The sequence below is a fragment of the Paramormyrops kingsleyae genome, chromosome 21 (assembly GCF_048594095.1).
Source record: "Paramormyrops kingsleyae isolate MSU_618 chromosome 21, PKINGS_0.4, whole genome shotgun sequence".
Lineage (NCBI taxonomy): Eukaryota > Metazoa > Chordata > Actinopteri > Osteoglossiformes > Mormyridae > Paramormyrops > Paramormyrops kingsleyae.
Window position 1 is genome coordinate 12676924 of NC_132817.1, and position 18684 is coordinate 12695607.

At 45.2% G+C, this 18684-nt stretch overlaps 1 protein-coding gene across 1 annotated transcript; it reads left to right on the forward strand.

The window, feature by feature from the left end:
- The first annotated feature begins 2946 nt into the window (after nt 1-2946).
- On the forward strand, nt 2947-10584 carry LOC111847601 (leucine rich adaptor protein 1-like). Its single transcript, XM_023818942.2, has 2 exons — nt 2947-3708; nt 8050-10584. Exons 1-2 carry the CDS (start codon nt 3499-3501, stop codon nt 8740-8742), a joined length of 903 nt encoding a protein of 300 aa, XP_023674710.1. The 5' UTR covers nt 2947-3498; the 3' UTR covers nt 8743-10584.
- The last annotated feature ends 8100 nt before the right edge of the window (nt 10585-18684 follow it).

The following is an 18684-nucleotide window of genomic DNA, read 5'->3' on the forward strand; positions in this document are numbered from 1 at the left end:
GAATGAATGAAAAGCCAGCAGCGAAACTGAAAAAAGAGTGGAAACGAAAAACGGGGCGGAGTGAATGAAAAGCCAGCGGCGAAACTGAAAAACTCACAGGCGAGAATGAATATTGAATGAATTTTGTTTGATATTAGGAAAGTTTTGTTTGAAAATTTTGGCACAAATCTGATTCCATACCTGAGGACTCTAAGATAACGGCTATCCAATATTGGTTTTCAGCCTTGTCCCTTGTGTACAGGGATTTCCCCGGATTCTCTGAATCTTCTAATGATTTTATGTACCATAGATGCTTAAATTCCTAAATTGTAATATTTCAGTGAGGAAACATGTTACTGGCATCAAATTCAGCATATATTTGTAATAAAACAATATAATTTCTCCATTTCAGCATTTGGTATGTTGTCTTTGTTCTATTTTCAATTAAATATGGGTTTATATAATTTGTGAATCATTGCATTCTGTTTTTATTATTCACATCTTACACGGCATCCCAACTTTTTTGGAAACAGGCTTGTAGTTGCCACAGTCAATTTCCTGTCAGGTGACAGGAAGCTACCTCAGCTGGCTAGCTGTAGCATCTCTTAGCATCACTGGTATTGTCTCTGTTAGGATCTCTATTATAACTTCTCTTAGCGCCGCTACCAGCACCTAACAGTGTCGATATCACAGTTAACAGCTCTTAGAGGTTTATGCACTCTTTATTCTGTAACTGTGGATAAGGTTTTCCTACTGAGAGGCATAAACTTCCTCTTAGCACTAAGAAGAGATTAACAAACAAGCAGCAAAACTGTGACATATTACACATTCTAAGAATCACACATTCTTAAAGAGTTTATTGTGATGAATTCATTGTTGTATGACACTGGCTCTCATAAGAACTGTATGCTGTCATGTTTGAAGCAACTTTTAGTTTTCTTGATGTTCTTGGTGTTACCTGCAGGGTAAGAGGGCGTGACCTGGTGTCTGGGGGTCGTGTATCTCGGCTTTTGCTGCTCCAGGATGTTATTCTTCAGAGGGAAACTGGGAAGGAAATACAAACCAAATGTTAGAATCCTGATGATGGGACAGGAAGTGACACGTTAGCATTAATCACGTGGCCTGTGACACGTCCATTATCTACCGATCAAGCCTTACAGTACAAGTCTCACCTTTTCCTTACAGACACTGAGTATTTATTCCAGGGAGCCACAATCGAGAGTGTGCTGGCACATGCCATCTCCGTGTGGTACGCTGGCTGTACAGCTGCCGATAAGAAGAGACTCCAGGGGGTCACTAGAACAGCAGAGAAGGTGATTGGCTGTCCACTCCCCTCCCTGGACTCCATTGCTAGCTCTAGGTGTCTCTCCAGAGCAAGGGCGATCATAAAAGACCACCTCCATCCTAACCACCACCTATTCAACATACTGCCCTCTGGAAAAAGGTTCAGATCCATCAGGTGCAAAACCAACAGAGTAAAAAATAGCTTCTACCCGTGGGCAGTCAGAACTCTTAATGCATCAGATCACTAACATTACTCCTTCAATCCTCCCCTCACTCCTATCTTTTTAAGCTTATGGTGTCCATAAGTATGTATGTGTGTATGGGTGTGGGTGTGTGCGTGTGCACGTGTTTGTGCAGTTTTCGTCCATACTCCATACTCACTGCTGCTACTGACTATGGCTCTGTGCAATATCTTGGAAAATGTGCAATTGCCAACCTACCCAATAGTGTCACTTATCTATGACAAAAGCCCTCCCCCCTTATTTATTATATTTATGACACCCTTGCATATACCCCCAATGTCTCTTGTACCTATACATTGTATATACTGTGTTTCTTATTCTTATATCTTGTACTGACACTTTCTTGCATCTTTGTGGTCTTGCTAGCTAATTTCGTTGTCCAGGCAACTGTACAATGACAATAAAAAGTCTTGAGTCTTGAGTCTTGAGGAGGTAACCTTATGTTCACTGTATGCACTCAAACTTTGCCACAGACACTGAGCTTTGTACGTGACATACGTCTTATCTTTGGTTCCTTCAGGTTTTTCCAAAGACACTTCACCTTATTTTTGGAGTTTTAGATCGAACATCTTGGTTTTGTATCAGAATAAATACCTCTGTTGTATTCTGTGACATTACAGTTCATTACACTAGTTTTAATATGTCACTACTTTTCTTGTAAAACAGATGTAAGCTAGCTAACAGCCAGACCCCCTGTGCTACTGAAATGTTTTTAATATAAATGAATTAACGAAATCATACACTGCCTGCTTACCGATACCTGGACGCATATAATCATTTACCCGTTCAGCAGATGCCGTTCCGTGCAACTAAAATTGGGTTTAATTCCTCTCCCCGCCACCAGAGGTCCTTATAGAACCTTTCTGTCACTTTTCTGATATTCCGGTCGGTAGGTTAATGGCTCGAGTAAGGAAATATTTGAAATGTGTACCTCACATTTCTAGATTTGTGTGCAATTCAGCAAATTGGTGTCTCCAAATGACTCAGTGAAGAGTGATAGATGGAGGGTCTTTACATTGTCCAATGTGCGGAGCCTGTATTGAAATCAAGTCCCTTCCTCGGTGATCCCTCACCTTGTACTAAACTTATTTCAGTTCGTTGATAATCACGTTTAGTTTGCATTGTTTTTTCCAGCGTTACTGCTGTCGTTGAACGATGCTATTATAGCAGAGGTGGTAGTTTCAGGACCAGAAAGTAAAAATCCAGACCAAGATTTTGTTTCAACCAACCAGCTGAGTACTCTGTGACTGTGACTCTTTATGCTCAACTGGTTGGTTAAAAGTAAATCATGGTCTGGATTTTTACTTTCTGGACCTGAAATTGCCACCTCTGTGTTATAGTAGACGCGAAGTTAAAGGGACTGAAGGGACCTTTACGGATCCATGAGTACAAGATAATTCAGAGTGGTGCAAAGGGGAAAAACGTATTACATAATATAGGGAGGCTCACGAATTCAGTGTATTGAAGTAGTTTTTTATATTTCAGGACCCGAGGGCCATTTAATGGCATTCCTAGCGCCTCCTAGCGGTCCGGTGTTATTTTGAGTTTACGCGAGCTGCGGTTCGTCTGTGGATTACGGTTACGGGCGTTTTACTGCTGAACTTACGGTAGTTAAGAAATGCGTTTCGTGTTGTCGGGGGCTGACTGCTCTTACCCAGGTGTGATCTGTCAGTGTTTATTGGGAGCCATCTTCCGTGGTTTGATCCCTTGGAATGCGGTCATGGAGAAAACTATTTATAGCATGTGGATCTCAGATATGTGCGATTTATTCTGTGCGGCAGGTAGATGTTATCATCAGCACCGAGAAAGCTGTTCTTTTAAATGTATTTAGATAACGGGGAATTTCCTATTTTTGCGCATTCTTCTGTTTGTTTTGAGGAACTGAGCAACGCTGGTAGAGAGATTAAGTTGTCAGGATTTCTTACAATAAATGTGCACTTTACAGTCTGCTTAGGCTGATCATCAGGATATATATACCAGGACGGGGGGTATAATGGAGGAGGTTAATGCCGGTGAGCCCCTGTTAGATCTAAAAGATCTCGAAATTAAAGTCGGAAGAAAGGCGCCCGAAGCGCTGATTAAATGGATGCGGGAAGACGCTCTACACCTCGGGGAGCGCAAGTTAAGTACCGCGGAAAGAAACGACCGAGACCCCAAGACCGATGCACTCGCTGACAAAATAAAGAATTTAAAGCAAGACATGGTAAAAATGTTTATTTTTTCTTCCCTTTATATGTGAGAGGTCCCTTTAGTAACGATGTTTCGACCTCTTGCTTTCTTAAATTACTAGTCTGGATCCACATCTCTGCTCGCCTGCTTCATGCTTCTGGTGTCTCGTAGCCTATGTGTTTGCGGTTAAAACGTTGCTGTAACTCCATCAGCTAACCTAATTGTATAATTCATATACAGTGCAACAAAACTGGAAACTCGTGTGGCTAATTGTGCAAGCAGTAGGAGTTATTATGTAATGGTGGAGAATTTGACTTCTATGAAGATCCGCGAGATATTTAGGCTATTGAAAGTGGCTGCTATCGAGCGCTCTTGCACTCAGGTGTACGTACTCTGTTCCTGTTACGGTACGATGTCGCTTATTTAAGTTTCAAACCTGCATGTTTCCATCCATGAGTAGTATAGTTGGTGTTTTTAGTGGAAACGTATACATGTATGGGGTGTTTTACTTCGGGTGAAAGCCGGTGTTTGAACTTCTAGCTGTGTCTGCTTGGAGTCTTTACTCACGCACTTATAACTTAGATAAGGGCTACATATATTTTTATGCCCATCTGCTACCTTTTTTTAAAAATAAAATGATAAATAAATAAAACCTGCTAATTGCCTGTCCGGACGTGATTTCCCCCCCGTTACGTATAATATTGGCGCTATTAAATTTTACGACCACATATTGCCGTAATGTAATTAAATCTATGCAAAGGATTGATGAGCCTGTAGTGCTCCGTATATATTACCCCTCCCTAATAGCCCATGAAGTTCGCACTCGAACCAATAACTAGAATAACTGTTCATGCAATTGTGGTGTGTTATATGCAGGGGCGCTGCTAGAGATTTTGGGCCCCATGAAAGCATATCATATTAGGCCCCCCAGTCCAAACCAATCCAGTTATTTTCCTACTTTTTTAGAGGGGCCCTTGGAATCGTCCTAGCTTTCCTCCCCCTTATGGCGCCCCTGCTATATACAGTATAATGTGCTCAACAAAATGTATTTATAACCGAATTGTTTGACATTCTGTGACTATATGTTCTTAGGTTCAGCTTCCAAATCTTCCTGCATGCATTCCTGGTCAGATGTTGTGAGTTAAGGTATAGGCTACATATTTTCTGTGCATTTAACCTTGTATGTAAGGTGGGTTACCGAACCTCTCCTGTCACTTAAAAAGTCCCTGAAATCGCCATCTGTTATTCTCGTGCCACGGTGCAAGCGGTCGATCCAAGGTCAATAATTTACAATGGCTGTACGATGTGACGTTCACCGTCTTTGCGCAGCAAAAACAAGCAGTTAAAAGGTTAAAATGCGGGGGGGGGAAATCACGAGAATCAGGATAAGACGTTATTCGTCACAGGGGTTTTTCCATTATAAACCTCATAAGGAAGGATAATCTTCGGAAATTAAACAGGCTACTAGGCTTAAATATCAGAATACTTTCCAAGGCAGGAAATTCAGTCTCACTGCATTTATCCATTACATTAGATTTACAGTTACGCAAAAGCCAAATATATTGCACATTCAGCGTGAGTTTTGCATGCGACTGAACTCGACATGCACGTTTTCCCCCGGATTTTGCTGGTGTAAGGTAACGGCAGGCGGCTAAAAGGCCTAATTAAAGGATGAAAACTGCTAATTGTCTTCCCTCACGCAATAATTCCTTCACTAAGAACATTTTAGCTCTAATTACACATCATCGCATTAGAGGGATATCAGCGTTAGCCCCACACTAGCTGTAGTCTATCTGAAGACAAATAAAACGTGTGCATGGATAGAGAGTTGAAAATAATGTAATCATATCAAGCAAATATGCCTTTTTTTTATTATCAAAAGCTACTTTATACAGATTAGTGTGAAATGGCTCGCGGCTGTTTACCGATCGCTTTCATGTAGGCTGCCCACAATCTGCTGAGATTGCCGCTTCTGGCACTTTGCGGACCCGAATGTGCCATGCAGGCACAAAATCACGAGGAACGCCCTTCAATACTTTCCATATCATACAAAATAGATAGATTCAACTGATCAAAAGTAGGTTACGACCGGCCAGAGAAGGTCACACTATGTAAGGGTCTTTCTGAGATGCTGATTGTAAAGTCGTTCGGTGTATAGGCCGATGTACAGAAGTTTAACGTGTCAATGAGTAAATTTACAAAACGATTGATTAGCAGTTACATACGCCCATCTCAATATAGATTAGATAGATCAGATAGATACTTTATTGATCCCGAAGCTTACATATAACCAGGGGCGCCGTAAGGGGGAGGAAAGCTAGGACGATTCCAAGGGCCCCTGAGTGACAGGGGCCCTAAAAAATTAGGAAAATAACTGGATTGGTTTGGACTGGGGGGCCTAATATGATATGCTTTCATGGGGCCCAAAATCTCTAGCAGCGCCCCTGGTATATAGTGTCAACTATATTTACATTTTCCTATAGGCCTATTTTAGGTCACTGGAAGGGCAGGCTGTGTCAGATTATCCAGAGCATTTGTGCTTCCTTCCTGGTTTGTGTTTTCAGTGTGTTTCCCTTTGCCTTCTTGACTTTTATGCTTTTAAATACAGATGTAAGTGAGTGGGCAATCGTTAATCGTTTCTCCAATTTGTTTAACCTTGTGTGATGATTATGTATGACTGAGTCTCTATCTCCCCTCCTCTCTTCATACGGGTACACTGTTATGACCTGTGCCTGGCTCTCGTGTGTTTATGGGATGTCAGTGGACAATGTCCGCTACTCCTCTTTGCAGCTGCATGCTGGTGGCTGCGACTAGGCCTAACGTGTGTAATCGGAAGAGCATGTCAGTGTCTATGCAGTGCCAGTTTGCATGTACGGCCACGCAGGGTTGCGCTGCTAGAGATTTTTGGGGCCCCCAGTCTAGACCAATCTTTTAGGGCCCCTGACTGACAGGGGCTGTTGGAATCGTCCTAACCACCACCCCACCCATGACGGCACCCCTGCAACCACGCCACTTGCACTGCCTGATTTGCAGCTCAGGGTTACCCTGCGTTCTGAGTGTGAAATCGCGCTTCGGATTGCTGCGTCTCCCGGCACCCAGACGCCTGTGGTCAGAAAAGGAGTTCCAGGTTCAGTGAAGGGGGAGCCGGCCGCCAATGCCGCAGCCTGCTGACTCTGCGATTCCTGCCCCCCCGCCCGGTCCCCGCCGTCAGCAGCCAGCGGCGCCGATCCCGTGGCGAATTTACAGCTTCCCTCATTAGCGGCTGCTTAACCCGGCAGAGGCGCTGCCTCCGCGGCTTTCGCAGCGCTCCGCAAAGACCCGGCCTGCCGGTCCTTTCGCGGTCAGGCAGTTGGGAAAACGCCCCCGGCAGCCATTCTCTCTAGTTCGTCTGGTGTTTTAGTGGAGATCAGCAGGTTTCCAGCTAATTCCACACCGTCCAGCACCATCTAACGCAGCTTTAGTCTGAATATAACTGCTTACAGCTGTGAAAGCGGCTATAGCACTTTAAAGGTGTCCGTCTCCCTCTGCGGCGTCGTGAATTACTGATCGTGTAGATCATCTAACCGCCGAAAATTTGTACGTTGGCTTCAGTATTCTGTTCCATTTTCAGCCTTATAAGGAAGATATAGCGTATGTTTCTGAACATGAGGTTGCAGGTCCCACGAGAGCCATCTGCGCTGCTTAAAGCTGGATTCGGCACTGGAGGTTTATATTTACCCAGGGCTGTCAGCGGCCGGGTCACTACAAAGCTGGTCAGAGGGGGGGCTGTATTTGGAAGCTGGGGGGGGGGGATGGTGCTGTGGTAGCTGTTACTGTACTGGAAGCTGCAGGCAGGATCAGGTCTTATGGGTGGTAGTGGGGGCGAGCTGCAGCGGGGGGGGGGAGGGCAGATCCCCAGAGATGACAGAGCGGCGGAAGGTTCTCTGAAACGCCCCCCCATGGGAGGTGCCTTGTTTTATTTATGACACTGACAGATATAGTGGTTACAGTGTTTTGTGAAATGCTTGTTTGCCTCACTGCAGACCTAATCCAAAGAGACCAAACAAACATTAAACAATCATTAATAACTATAAGTTGTATGCAGTTAGCAGTGAGGTGTCAGGTGGTATTGCTTGTGTCAAATGAATGTACAGTGCTGTCCTCCGTGCGGTTCTGTACCTTGCGGGGACGGCAGGTTCTGCTACAGCTTGGTCTTGCTGGTTGCTTGTGGAAATTCTGTTTGGCGTGGAATTAAGATTTTACAGAAAAGCAGCGACAAATTCAAACAGCTCCCTCTCTTCACTCTTTTGTTTCTCTAAACTCCTGCACCCCCCCCCCCCCCACCATCTCTTCTCCTGCCCTGCATATCCATGCCCCCCAACCCACCCGCTCCCAGCTGTCCCTGCGTTCCCTGGACGTCCGCATCCTCCGCCAGCTGGTGGCGCTGCACGAGGGCATGGAGTCGCTGCGGTGGCTGTTGGAGGAGCGTGGCCCCCTGCCCAGCCGCTGCAGCAGCCTGACAAGCAGCCAGTACAGTCTGGCCGAGGGGCCCGACACCTCACTGCGGGGCAGCTGGAGCAGCCTGCAGGACCCCAGCGACCGGCTCGACAACATCTCCGTCGGCAGCTACCTGGACACGCTGGCCGACGACACCGACGAGTATTGTTCCGCCGAGACGGGCCTATCCTCCACCCCTCTGGTATCGGAGGCAGGCGGGCGAGCAGGGGCTGGCCCGGGCTCCCCCCTCGTCAAACCCGAGGTTCCCAGAGAAGAGGCACGGACAGTGGCTAAGCTAGCCCACGATGGCGTGGATCCCCGGAGAATGGCCTCCACCCTGAATGATGGTTGCCAGACGCGTGCGGGGGAGGCAAACTGTGTCCCGGATAAGGCAGGCTGGCGTGGGGGTGGCCAGGGCCCTGCTCGGCCGTGCCCCGGCGAAAAACTCGCCAAAAATCCCGATGCCAAGGTGAAGGCCTACCAGAACGGTAAGGTGGATCCGGAGGGCTGCAGACTCAACGGAAGAGTGAACCTGGAACACGAGGCTCACTGGAAGTGGGTGCAGTCGCAGGATGATGTGACGTTCCTCTGAAGGGTCGCCCTACATGCTCCGCAGGAGCCCCGCGCCTCACCCCTGAGCCTCACCCCTCCACCCCCCTGACACCCTGATCAAATTCAGTGTCGTACACGAGGTCCGGACAGAAATCTGGTTCTGACGACATAGCACTTCCACCAAGTCCACGTGCAAGTGCATCAGGAGGTAATGTACTGCCCTTTAGGACTCGGTACCAGAAAGCCTGTCATTTTGACTGAGGGAGGGGGGGCACTGGCAGCAAGTGTTCCCGCCGGATGGCAGAAGTGGAGAAATGAGAAAGTTTTGGATTTTGGATTTAACACAAATGTATCTGACTGAAATGTTTGGTCTGAACAACCATGAGACTCAACCTCACTAACAAAGTACCTTAATATTCAAAAATCTAGCTGTTTACATTAAAATATAGTAACAAGAGGATCGATTCGGATATCGATTAGTTTGGACTGGCCTGGGTTAGACACATTGACCAAACGTTGTGAGGATCAGGGTGAACAAATAAACTGATCGATTCACATTTGGTTGGAGCCTCCTCATGAAAATGACCTTTAAGTGTCATTGCTGGAGACACTATTCAGCTGACTCATGGACTTTGTATGGAACAGATGTTTTAAACTGTCTCCATCTATTCTAGGACAATATGATGTCGGCAAGATCTGTCAACTGTGTAGGGTTAAGCGTACAGATTCCATTACACCCAGAGATGCATCTTGATTTGCTGTACAGAAATTGTTCATAATGAGAAATATGAACCCGATGATGTTTTTAACATAACTGCATGCAATTCAACACTGCTGTACATTATAAGGAATGGTAAATATTCTTGTATGTAGACTAAATCCTTAACTGTAATAGGTCTGACACCCCATTCACATCTAATCAAAACCTTCCATGTGACTGCAGGTTAATGCCAGGGTGTAAAAGGGAAGGACAACAGCCCCCTTTGACTGACCAATCAGAACTTTATAAAGGTACATTAGTAAACCCCCCCCAAATCAACCCTGCGGCTCATCAGAAGCTGTTTCCGGTATCCCAATTAGAATTAGGTGATCATTGGTCATTGTTAACACAGCACAGCACACAGTGCACAACAACAAAATGTGTCCTCTGTATTTAACCCATAAGTGACTTTCGTGACATAGCAGGGGGCAGCTAATTCAGCGCCCGGGGGGCAGTGCTTGGGGGCGGTACCTTGCTCAGGGTACCTCAGTGGTGCCTTGCTGGTCGGGGATTCGAACCAGCAATCATTTAATTACAATTGCGCTTCCCTAACCATCAAGCCACCACTCTCATCACTCACAGTTCTCTCAGACGTTATTGTCACCCATGGTCACCCATGGTCATCATTAAACTAAATATTGTTTTAGACCCATAGGTGGCATAGTTCTTAAGCATGTGGACCTGCATCTTAAAGGGGCCTGCACTCTCGGGTCTTTCAAGATTCTTAACAAATGACTCCTGCTTTGGATAAAAGCATCAACTAATGTGAAAGGAATCAAATTAGGCATTCAGTGTTTCAGACCTTGATATATAGTACTGCCCCCCGTTAGAAAATTCATGGGAGGGTGTGCATGTTTTTTTCTCTCTCCTTTCAAAAGCATGGCTGAGATCAGCAGCCCACCCAAGTTAAACTGTAAGCTCTGGAGTGCCATGTGTAAGTGTAACTTTGGGCCAGGTCCGAGGGTGGCCGGGCTTCTGTGTCACATTCCGGAACATTCTGACAAATGGGCCTGTCACTAATTAACCCATTTATTGCCTGTATTTTGTATTCCCAGTGTTTCTTTCATGTACTGTCAATGTTTAATATTTTACAAGTTTGATTAAAATTTCGATGGAATTGTTCATGGCTGCTTGTTGTACAAATGAGAGACTTTTATAACTGATAAAGACCAGCTGTATTATAACATTCATGTTCTGTTTCTATAGATGCATAAATATTGCTGAATATTAATGGAGAACACGATCCAGAACCGTCACAGCAGCAGAAATATATTATGACTGGGTTGCTGTTTGTGAAGTTTACTGTTAGTGTTACTGCCACAATGATGATTAGGGATGACAGGGTTACAATGTCCTTTTGCAGTTGGTTTATTTTAGTACTTGTCAGCTTGAAGCAGGGACACTCTGACTGTCTCTCTACCATCTGCTAGTGGAGGTCGGCACCATGGGCCTTGTTAGGTCGGACAGTATAGCCCGAGTATTTTACCCACGATACCAGACTTCCTTTAAAAACAAGTCAAGCACCAGGTAAACCCCGATCGTTTCAATAGCTAGAAACTCCCCAGGTCAGCACTATAAGGTATGTAGGTAATTAATGATAATTACGCTAAATTACCAGTAAGGAAAGCTGGACAAAGTCTCTCCTTCCTTTGGCAGTGAAACAAGGAAAAACTGTTAAGATGATTACAGGAATGGATCCCTGAATGTCGTCATTTAAGGACATGGATGTGGGCGGAGTCTCAGCCTGGTAATAAACGCCCCCCCGCAGCTGACCCTGTTCTAATGTCGACTCGTGGGGTCTCTCCGGTTCCCAGGAGCCCCATCTGTGCTGCGGGGGCTCTTCAGCTCGGGGGGGGGGGGGGGGTGCCTGGCCTCCTGTCAAACGTTGGAACGGATGGGATGGGGGGGGGGTGAAGCGGAAATTACGGCGTTTTAGCTCCCACTTTTGTCACCAGCTTGGGAGAAAGTTGGGGGGCTCCTTTTTGGTGCAAAAAGCACGGATGGTTCTGGAGACCAAATTCGGGTGAGACCCCCTGCTCTGCAAAGCCTGTAATATGAACCTCTGCTGTTTTTCAGGGGGCACTAGACCTTTGTTTATTGTAGTACTGGATATGAAAAATTTGAGCAAGCCTATGTCATCCAAAGCCAAAAAGGGAAATAATGTCATACTAACCCTCCCAACTGACAGACCAGCTCAGCAAACATCCTGCAGGTTAAGCCCGACTGCGGTTCCGCCGCTGGGAAGAGAGGGCACGCCATTAATCAGCATTCTCCGCGCATCGCCGTCCCGTGGCTCGACCTCCTCTGGCTGATCGTTAACAAAGCCCATTTCCGCCACATTGAGCTCAAAGGCTCTTGTTCCCATTTTCTCTTCCGAGTTTTTCTTCAGACCCTTGGACTGTTTATCCCAGGCTGACCCAGTGCCAAGAGTGTGACCTTCAAGGGTGCCGGAAATCGCCCTCGTGATCTCAGACCCACATGTCAGATTTATGCCGCTCTTCAGATCCAAGTAAAATTCTCCCACGATTCAGTAAATGGAGATTAACACCAAATATGCGGCGTCTCTGGATTTCTCTATGTTCTGAAGCCACGTTACATGCGTCCGGCTTGAGGTTCAATGTTCCTGTGTGAGTTTCTAGAAATTAGAGATCAGTGTTGACACACCACAGTGTACAACAACGAAATGTGTCCTCTGCATTTAGCCCATTTGTGACATTGTGACATAGCAGGGGGCAACTAATTCAACACCTGGGGGCGGCACCTTGCTCAGTGTACCTCAGTGGTGCCTTGTCAGTCAAGGATTCAAACCAACAATCTTTCAATTACAAGTGCACTTCCCTGCCCGTTAAGCCACCTCTGCCCACACGGTCTGAGGCTCTGAATCAGCGAGGTGTGTGACTGCGCTCTGACTGTGGCGGGGGCTGCCAGGTCAAATTAAAGAAGAACAGCAGGTTATAGGATCCAGCTGCAGAATTCCAGCTTGCTGTGAGAAATAAACAGACAAAATCCGTTTTAAAATGGAAACTTTAATATTTTTTATTGGTAAGCAAGGGAATTAACTAATGTATGAATGGTTTTTTAAACTGGGTTAGTTCATATAAAAAAAGTTATCTTCGAAGTCCTTGAAAGATATTTTTTCACACCATCTTTAATTTTGGCTGAATAGGGAGAATACCCCACCCCCACAACAAGGTAGATAAGATACAGCTATGTGAGGAACCCCCATTTTTATCAGATAATATTTATTTCTTTAATCATAAAAAATGGAAATTAAGAAGCTTATCTTTATTAATGTGTGTGTGTGTGTGTGTGTGTGTAATGTATAAATAATGAACTGACTATCATTCTCAGCCTTATCCCGTCACCTAACAGTCACTGATTAGCAAACCAGTCCCCAGTTAGTATCCTCTCTGTTAGGCTTCTGTTACTTAAAGTCATACCACCCGGAATACACCTGATCCTGTCCGATGACTGGCCTCGTTAGTTCTTGGATGGGAGACTGCCTGGGAACAGCAGGTGCTGTAAGCTTGTGGGCAGAGTTGTGGCTCTGAGGCTAGGGATCTGTGCCAGCATTCGGAAGGGTGCTGGTTTGAGTCCCATGAATGCCAGAAGTGATCTTATTCCATTGGGCCCTTGAGCAAGGCCCTTAACCTGCAATTGCTTCATCCTGGGTATGGTGTTAATCTACATCCCGCTTTGTAAGCAGGTCCTCCAACTTACAGGGAAAAACTTGGGGGTTGGTGGAAGGATTGGCCCTTCAGCGACTGGGAAAAACTCACACTGGTCCCTTCAGAATAGTGTGGTGCTGAGGTATCACCCACTGCATGGCTGCACCCCGGTTCTCACCCCTGTCATGTGACGGGGTGCAGCATCGCGCTGTAATCAGCATAGGCACCTTACCTCTCTCCCCGTTAGGCTTCACGCCTCTTTGTGAACATCCTCTCCAGGACACTACAGCTCATGAGAAGCTGCTGCCTTGAAATATTCTTGCAACCTGTCTTCTGTCCCACACTATCCCCAATGGCTAAATACTGTAGCATAACAGGCACTGAATCTGTATCTGTAATAGTTGTTTGTTACAGACCTGTTTAGGGCCTCAGATACAGTGAGGGGGTTTGATGGTCCTGAGTCTCCTCTTTCTTGTCATTGCAGTGTCTCTCAAGGCTCAGTACTTGGACTTAGTCTGTTTTCTGTTTATATCCTGTCTCAGATACAGTGAGGGGGTTTGATGGTCCTGAGTCTCCTCTTTCTTGTCATTGCAGTGTCTCTCAAGGCTCAGTACTTGGACTTAGTCTGTTTTCTGTTTATATCCTGTCTCAGATACAGTGAGGGGTTTTGATGGTCCTGAGTCTCCTCTTTCTTGTCATTGCAGTGTCTCTCAAGGCTCAGTACTTGGACTTAGTCTGTTTTCTGTTTATATCCTGTCTCAGATACAGTGAGGGGGTTTGATGGTCCTGTGTCTCCTCTTTCTTGTCATTGCAGTGTCTCTCGAGGCTCAGTACTTGGACTTAGTCTGTTTTCTGTTTATATCCTGTCTCAGATACAGTGAGGGGGTTTGATGGTCCTGTGTCTCCTCTTTCCTGTCATTGCAGTGTCTCTCAAGGCTCAGTACTTGGACTTAGTCTGTTTTCTGTTTATATCCTGTCTCAGATACAGTGAGGGGGTTTCATGGTCCTGAGTCTCCTCTTTCTTGTCATTGCAGTGTCTCTCAAGGCTCAGTACTTGGACTTAGTCTGTTTTCTGTTTATATCCTGTCTCAGATACAGTGAGGGGGTTTGATGGTCCTGAGTCTCCTCTTTCCTGTCATTGCAGTGTCTCTCAAGGCTCAGTACTTGGACTTAGTCTGTTTTCTGTTTATATCCTGTTTAAAATAAATATCAGCATCGTTTCCCCAAGGACCTGCATTAATAAGTAACACATTTGATTCATGACACCCACACATAAAATGTGTAAAATGTTTTTGCTTAAAAAAAGTGGTTTTCAAGCGTCAGTAAGAGTGTTGGACTGAGCGTCTGTAGCAGGATGAAGTCAGTGTAAAACATCACTCGATTTTCCTAACCCCAGTATTGTTCATTTTCAATGGGTCTCCCCAGTTCAACCGGCTAATCTGATTGGCTGTTCTATCATATCAGTATGCAGGTGATGTGGGGGGGGGGGGGGGACATACCACAGTGACAAGTAATGCATGTAAGGGTGGCACTTTGTTAGTGCTTGTGTTCCACTGCAATCCCCCCCCCCCCAGACTAATAATACAGAAGGATGATCGCTTAGCATGTGGAAGCTGGTCCCCCACCCCCACACCCAATAAAAAGAAAAGTTGGGCTCCCTTGAATGGGCAGCATTCATCTGCAGACTGCAAAGGGAGAGATCCGGAATATCAGCTCTGCTGACTGCTAAGTAGGGCAGTTTTCTGCATTTTAACGAAAAAATATCGTTCTCAGGGAGAGAAAGCGGTGAATTTTTTATGTACGTCAACAGGTGGAGATGGGGAAACAGGAATGGGCGAGAAGCCATTATTCTATAAAATCACGACACAGTCGCACGTTCTCAGTTCAAGCTGCCGGCTTCTCCGCACCACACGAGCTCAATTCTTTGTAGCCTTTTAGCGGGCCGGGTTGTCGTCTCTGACTTGGTTCTGCTGTCAGGGATCCAGGGAGGACGGCGGCGTGAGTGTGATTTCAGAGCAGCTTAGACCCAGGTGGGCTTAAAGATGGATGGACAGACACGCCATTCATAGGCACTGGCACTGCGAAACTTATTAGTATTTATATGATTGTTTAGATAGAGAGAGACCTGGTCACTTAATCACCTTCTCGGGGACATTTTTATATTCCTAGGACTGGGACAGAACTGCTTCAGCTGGGCCCCCATGACACGGAAGCCCTCTCAGCTGGGCCCCAGACGACTTCCCTGGCTTCCCCCCCGAGACGCCAGGCCTGTTCCGGCTTGTTGAACATCAGCTCCTTTCTCACGGCTGCTGCCTGTACAAGGGAGTGCTGACCTCTTACAAAATGACATGATATGATTTCACTTCTGCAGAAAGTGGTTTGGAAACTTCGTCAGCTGTGCGACGTTCTGCTGTCATTTTAGCGAAGGGGCCCACAGCTACCATATGTAGTTTATCCTTCCGTGTGAACAATCCTGTACGCCAGCAGGTGGGGTAGCAAAGACATTAATTTGCTACCACAAAGTTACTGGATCAAACTGATGAGCATGTACTACCACAAACTGCTCCAGTGAGAGATCAAGTGTCTGGGGAAAAAAAGTGGGTTTGTCCCAGCCATCTAAAGTGGGCATCGAAATGAAAACGGTTCAGGCTGACGGGTCTTTTACTTTCACATTAATGCTGCTGCAGGTCATGCCAGCGTTTTCATACGGCTGTAAAAACAAGGTGGCGCAATCCAGAGCAAGCAGGTACGACAGAGGGAGACGGCAAGATAGCCTATCAGCAGATCTAAACGGGGGAGGGACCCGGCGATTAAAGTAAAATAAAAATCTTCCTGCGATTCAGTGTTGATGGGTTTCCATATCCAAATAAGGAAAACAAAAGTCACCCGTCCCAGTCTGGGAATTACGTCACGAAGTTGGCGTGCTGCTACTCCCTGTATCGGCTGAATTATCGTCGTTTCTTATTTTAGGACAAAACCTGTTTTAACTTTTTTAAATTAGATTCGAATATATACATGAGGGCATTTAAAACCTTTTGCAAATATTTCTGAAGCATGTCTCCATGCAGCTGGACAGTAAAGCTTTTTAAACATAAAATACAAATAGGCCTATTGAAACTGATGAAGAGAGAAACTTTGCATTAAGGCCCAACTTCGAAAAGTAAACGTCCCTGAAAGTGCGAACAGTTTTTGCGTAAAATGGCACGATGAGCTGAATGCAGGTTTTTGGTTAAAACTCCGTCAGACAGGATGCCCGGGCTGTTTGACATAGTAATAATACTTGTAACTGGTTTATCTCGTTTTCATTCTCCGTTCATTTCGTTCCAAAGACATTTCAATGAATATTTTCCCAGGAAGACTTGGTCATAATTCGTTTCCTTCAACGTAAGACCAAAACCCAGATTCGTGGTTTTATACGCGTCGGGGAATGTAAAAGCTGGCTTTTAAATATAATTTCTGTCGGTGGGAGAGAGAAAATATAATTGTCTAGATAGCAGGGCGTTTATTAAATTTAATGTGCGGTTTCAGTGAGCGCTGCCAGGCTTTTTCTGCATGAGGAGAGGCTTTCCGCTGTCAGCGATATATTCACTTGTATTTACTACACTGGTATGGAAAGGTGTTGCTTTTGGAAACGCTTTGGGGCTGTTTGCCTCTTCCGTCTTCGGTTCAAAGTGATGGACATTTCTGTACGCAGATTACTTCATGCGGAAACTGAAGGAAACAAAAACGCCTCCCACGTCATATTAGGTTTTTACTTTGCCAGTAATTTGATTTTAACGATGGAAAATTACGGAATTAATTTAGCAGTCGGTTCTAAAATCCCCACAGCCGTGTAAATAATAATTCTATGTATGAAATAACCCCCCACTATTCTAAATATGGTAGGTTTTTATTGTTGCACGCTCCATGTAGCCTACAGCGCAAACCACCCCAGGGGTGAGAACCTGGGTGCAGCCATGTAGCAGTCGATACCTCAACGCCACATTTCGTCACACCAGAATACCTCCTTACAGAGCTGGATGTAGATTAACATCATACCCAGCACGAAGCAATTGCAGGTTAAGGGCCTTGCTCAAGGGCCCAATGGAGTAGAATTACTCAGGGTATTCACGGGATTTGAACCAGCAACCTTCTAGTTGCGGGCACAGATCCCTACCCTCAGAGCCCATAAATACATGTTTTTATACATTGAACGTATTATGTAACTGACTCCCACTCGACTCCAGTCAAAATGCTTTAAAGTGTTTTCACCAGCAGGAGATAATCTTTCATGTCTCATATTAACATGCATTAACTAAACTCTTCGATTTTCCAGACCCGTCGGACATCCATCCCCGAGCCTTTTATTCATGAGAGGCATGAAAAATGCCCGATGACGGGATGGATGCAGTATCCTTTGGGGGCCGTTTCCATGGAGACAGTGCGTCAGTACGTTCATGCATTGAATGCCTTTTATGAATGTGGTTGTAATGTATTATATAACAACTGTTTGCTTGTGTCCCACTCAAAGGTACTCTGCGTGCGTTCTATTTTTTTATGTATAATCGCGCTAACCAACATGCCGAAAGGTTGACTGCAGATATCTAGAAAAATCAGTATTTTATCAGAATTTGTGTAGGCATGTTTCCTGACGTAGCTGGTGTGTGTGGATGATCATCAGGTTCATAGTGTCTGTTGGGTTTTTTAAAAACTAAGCTGAAATATGTAATTTGGATGAGTTACACATTTTCCTGTGATTTGTGTGTGTTTTATAGGATAGGGGGAAATTTAAAGGTTGACTACCGTGTGTTTTCAAAGTGTAACGCGCAATACCAACAGGTCCGCTATAATAACCAAAAGATGTTGGGAAAAGGTTGTCGTTCCACATTTCTACATTTTCTGCTGCCACCTTGTGGTCAGAGTACGCAGCGTAAGCTCGGCCGCAGTTAACACTTGCCACGTTTCACAGCGGGACCTTCTAAAACGCTTGATCTTAAAACGCTTAATGTGGTTTAATTAATCGAAACAGCGACCAATAATCACCAAATTTCTTTCAGACATATCTGGTCATGAAGACTTTTACCTGACAAATAATCAAAACCAAAATGCCAGAAATATGGACTTTATCTCACGTTAAGCGTTTTCCTCTTCATTAAGGCCCATTATAAGGAAAATGAAAGCGTTTATTACAAATAAAATAATGCAGACGCCCCCTACTGGCTACAGAAATGTAGGAAACCCCCTGGACTTGCCCCAAGAGCCAATCGATACCCCACTTGACGTCCATCCTATCGCCGTCCACATTTAGTTATTGTTCGACTGCCTAGGAGGTTAATTTGATGATTATTGATCGCAGTTTAGGGACACGTTAAGCCTTTCCTTATAATAGGCCTCAATGGAAAGGAAAACGCTTAACACGAGGTGAAGTACATGTTCCTAGCATTTCGGTTTTGGCTTTTTGCCATTAGTCTTTATGACCAGATATGTCTGAGTGAAACATGGTGATTATTGGTTGCCATTTTAGTACTTTTAGCCAGATTAAGCATGTTAGTTGTCCCTTTCACGGCTCGACTAA